Source organism: Dipodomys ordii, unplaced genomic scaffold (genome assembly GCF_000151885.1).
Source record: "Dipodomys ordii isolate 6190 unplaced genomic scaffold, Dord_2.0 Scaffold11, whole genome shotgun sequence".
NCBI classification, from domain to species: Eukaryota; Metazoa; Chordata; class Mammalia; order Rodentia; family Heteromyidae; genus Dipodomys; species Dipodomys ordii.
This window is the reverse complement of record NW_012267227.1, coordinates 3,356,059-3,359,926: the sequence shown is the minus strand read 5'-3', so window position 1 is coordinate 3,359,926 and position 3,868 is coordinate 3,356,059. Positions and strand designations below refer to the sequence as shown.

The 3,868-nt window shown below is 48.7% G+C and overlaps 1 protein-coding gene across 1 annotated transcript in view; it reads right to left on the bottom strand.

The window, feature by feature from the left end:
* Nucleotides 1–1,739: 1,739 nt before the first annotated feature.
* The window catches only part of LOC105980937 (death-associated protein kinase 2-like), a 48,546-nt gene continuing 46,417 nt past the window's right edge, over nt 1,740–3,868 (bottom strand). The window contains exon 2 of the mRNA XM_013009924.1: nt 1,740–1,965. Coding sequence (XP_012865378.1) covers nt 1,740–1,965 — 226 coding nt within the window. The remainder of the gene's footprint in view (nt 1,966–3,868) is intronic.

The following is a 3,868-nucleotide window of genomic DNA, read 5'->3' as shown; positions in this document are numbered from 1 at the left end:
GGAAAGAGGGAAGAAAGGGGGGAAGGAAGGAGGGAGGGAAGGGAGAGGGAAGGAGCCAAGGAAGGAGGGTGAGAGGGAGGGAGGGAGGGAAGGAAAGAAGGAAGGAAGGGAGGGAGGGAGGAAGGGAGGGAGGGAGGGAGGGAGGAAGGAAGGAAGGAAGAAGTGAAACCCGGACTTGCAGCAAGTTGGACTTGTCACTTTCTGTTGGGAATCAGGATGCCTGGTGCATGCCACATGGCCTGTACACATAGCTGGCCCTCCCTGGAGGACCTGATCAGGTTTCTGTGCAAGTTTAGGCTGGCATAGGCATCAACTATTTAATATAAAGGGAGATCCATGAAGAAAAGCCAGGTGCTGGTACACAGGAAAGTATGGGAGAGTTCTATGCATTTAAACTGGAACGGATGATGTAAAAATAAATGCCACACTGTGCAAATGCCCATCTCCTACTTAAGTCTGTATCTTGTCAGCATCATGATAGTTCTCAAATCCGAGTGATCTCAAGTGTTAGAGGTGGTGCAGTTGATCTATAGGCAGGGTTAAGAGGCTGGCTACCTGGTTTCAGGTGAGATCTGAAACAGAGAGGGGTACCACTTGCCCAAGGTCTCAAAGTCAAGGATGCTGGGATAAATACCACCACACCCTTGCTGTCAGATGCATATTTTCATTTCAACAAGGCTCAGGACAGTCTTACCATGCCTGGTAACAGTCTTCCTGCCTGGTTGGATAAAACCACTGTGCTTTGTGCCATAGCCTAACTTAAACCCAACTCTCTACAGGGCCTCCAAGTGCGCAGCCTGTGGGGACATCCCAAGAGGTCATCAGGGTAGCCAACCAACCAACCCCTAGAGTCTTAGTATCACTTATTCAAATTTCACTAGCCACTTCAAAGTCCTCCCCAGCTAGGCCTGCATAAGGCTTTCCTGCCTCCTGCTCAGAGCAGGAAGACTGCAGTCCTGGCTTCTCAGAATCTTAAAAGTGGCCTGATTTCTCAGTGTTCTGGCCTATAAAATGGGGATAATCAGATTCAAGTTCCGAGGACTGAATAAGGTAAGAAAAGTGTTGGGCACAGGGAATACACAATAACATCTCTGAGTTCGTAAGATGTTTCCCTCATTACAGGCTCTCAACTATCTAATCAGGAGGCTGGGGGCTGAGAATCACACTTCGAAGCCAGCCTGGGGCCTACAAAGTCCAAGAGACTTTTTTTTTTTTTTGGGTCCGGTCGTGGGGCCTGGGTGCTGTCTCTCAGCTCTTCAGCTCAAGGCTAGCACTCTACCACTTGAGCCACAGTGCCACGTCCGGCTTTTTTTTTCTTTTTGCTTATGTGGTGCTGAGGAATCGAACCCAGGGCCTCATGCATGCAAGGCAAGCGCTCTACTACTGAGCCACCTTCCCAGCCCAGTCCAAGAGACTTTTATCTCCAGTGTACCAGCAAAAATCTGGAAATGGAAGCGTGGTTCAAGTAGTATAGCACCAGCCTTGATAAACAAAGCCGAGTGAGAGCATAAGGTCCGGGGTTCAAGTCCCAGTACCTGCATACACACACACACACAAACATTTTTTTTCTTCAATTGCCAAACACAGTACACATACTATGGTATGTGCACACGTACCTCCTATTGATCTTCCTCTGGGAAAGACTAGAGCAGGGTTTCACAGACCCCAGAGGGTGATCTTTCTATGTCTCTATGACAGCACCCCCCCTCCCATGCCCTGCACCCTCTCCCCTCCCCCACTCACAGCTCCAGGATGAGCACCACGTCGGTGCGGTTCTCATAGACATCGTGCAGCGTGATGATGTTGGGGTGCAGCACCTGCCTCAGGATGCTCACCTCCCTCTCAATCTCCTCTCGGCACACGCCCCGCCGGCTGGCCCGGCTCTGTCGCTTCTTGATGAATTTGGCGGCATACTCCAGCCCCGTGCTCTTCTCCTGGCACTTCTTCACAATGGCAAACTGGCCACTGTGGAGACAAAGATGGCGCAATTAGGATGTCCCTGCTGTCACTGCCAGCTACCAGGACCGGAAGTCATGTGACAGATGGGACAGATACTGGGCGCCCCTTCTGTTCATAGGAGTCTTTTACTTTTCCTTACAAAGGGATGTTAAATAAAGTTATGCCCACTATTAGGAAGTGAACACTGGTTGGGCGCTGCAGCTCACACCTGTAATCCTAGCTACATAGGAGGTTGAGATCTGAGCATCCTGGTTGGAAGCCAGCCCAGTCACAGAAGTCCATAGAGACTCCTATCTCTAATTAACAACCAAAAAGCCAGCAAGGTCAACTGTGGCTCAAGTGATAAAACACTAGCCCAGCCAGGCACCGGTGGCTCACGCCTGTAATCCTAGCTACTCAGGAGGCTGAGATCTGAGGATCGCAGTTCAAAGCCAGCCCTGGCAGACAAGTCTGAGACTCTTATCTCCAATACACCACTCAGAAAACCGGAAGTGGTGCTATGGCTCAAGTGAGAGAGCGCTAGCCCTGAGCTGAAGAATTGAGGGACAGCTCTCAGGCCCAGAGATAAAGAGTCTCATGGACTTTCCTGCCTAGGCTGGCTTCGAACCATTCAGATCTCAGCCTCCTGAGTAGCTAGGATTACAGATGAGAGCCCCTGGCACCTGGCTATAGTTCATTTTAATGGTTTAATTACAGGCCACCAGATTCAAGACAAGTTACACTTGATGAGATATTGTGAAGATCTTCCCCCATCTCAGAAAATAGCACTGCATCTAGACCTGTCTATTATTAGAATAATCCTTAGAGCAAAGATCATCCAAATAACCTGCATGATTAAAAAAAAAAAGCCCTAAAAATCAAAACAAAGTCAAGTGAATCAAGCAAGGAAGAGATACACCAACACTTAAATAGCATTCGATGACCCACACTTTAGAGATGCTGCCAAACATAAATCCAGTTATCTCTCCATCCACCATTCTCCATTCACTCAGCATTGTCTGAGTATCTGCCCTGTGATTGGACAGCATGGATCTCAGGTCCAGAGGGAGAGCTAAGGAGGAAGAAGTCCCTAGGGGCTCTGCCTAAGCAAGGAAGGCTTTGGAAAGCCAAACTAACGATTACATTTAACCACCACCTAAAGTTTTAGCTCTTTGGGTCCTACAGATTGGCTCTGAGTTGCGGTCCACACCCTGGAGAGTGACGCAGGTGGCCTGAAGCCAGAGTGAACACATTCAGCGCCATCTCTAACACAGATGGTCACTTAGAGAGTCACTTCGGGCCTCAGGGACATCGGGTCCTTGACTCTGTGCCAGGAAACACTTTTTTTTTTTTTCTGGTCCAAAACAGCTGTGAGTCTTAGTGTAGGTGTAGCACACTCTTCTCCTGACATCTTAAGAGGCCTGCTGGCAGAAGCCAGCATTCCACAGTTCCTTTCTCCTGAAGCCCTGAATTTCTATTTGAACCACATAGAAGAAGCAAAGCTTAAGGGGTGTGTGTGTGTGTGTGAGAGAGAGAGAGAGAGAGAGAGAGTCTTGCACAAGTTAAGCAAGCACTTGAGCACTCAGCTACACTCCCAGCCCTTAGCTTTTTGAGACAGGGTCTTGCTAGGTCATCTAGACTGATCTCAAATTCACAATCCTCCTGTCTCAAGCTTTAGGATTTGAAGTTGTGTGGCTCAAGCTTACAGCATGCAGGTGGTGATGCAGGGTTGAGTTTGGGACCCAAATCCATCCCTCCCCCACACACTTGTCAGCTCCCCCCTGGCTGCTTTGACTATATCAAGACCTACAAAGGGATAAAAGCAATTTTGTATAGCAGACCTAAACATTTCAGGTCACCTTGACCCAGCATCCTCTTTGTCTTCTGAGGACAACAACAGCATTTTTTTTTTCCTGTGTCACATGCCTAA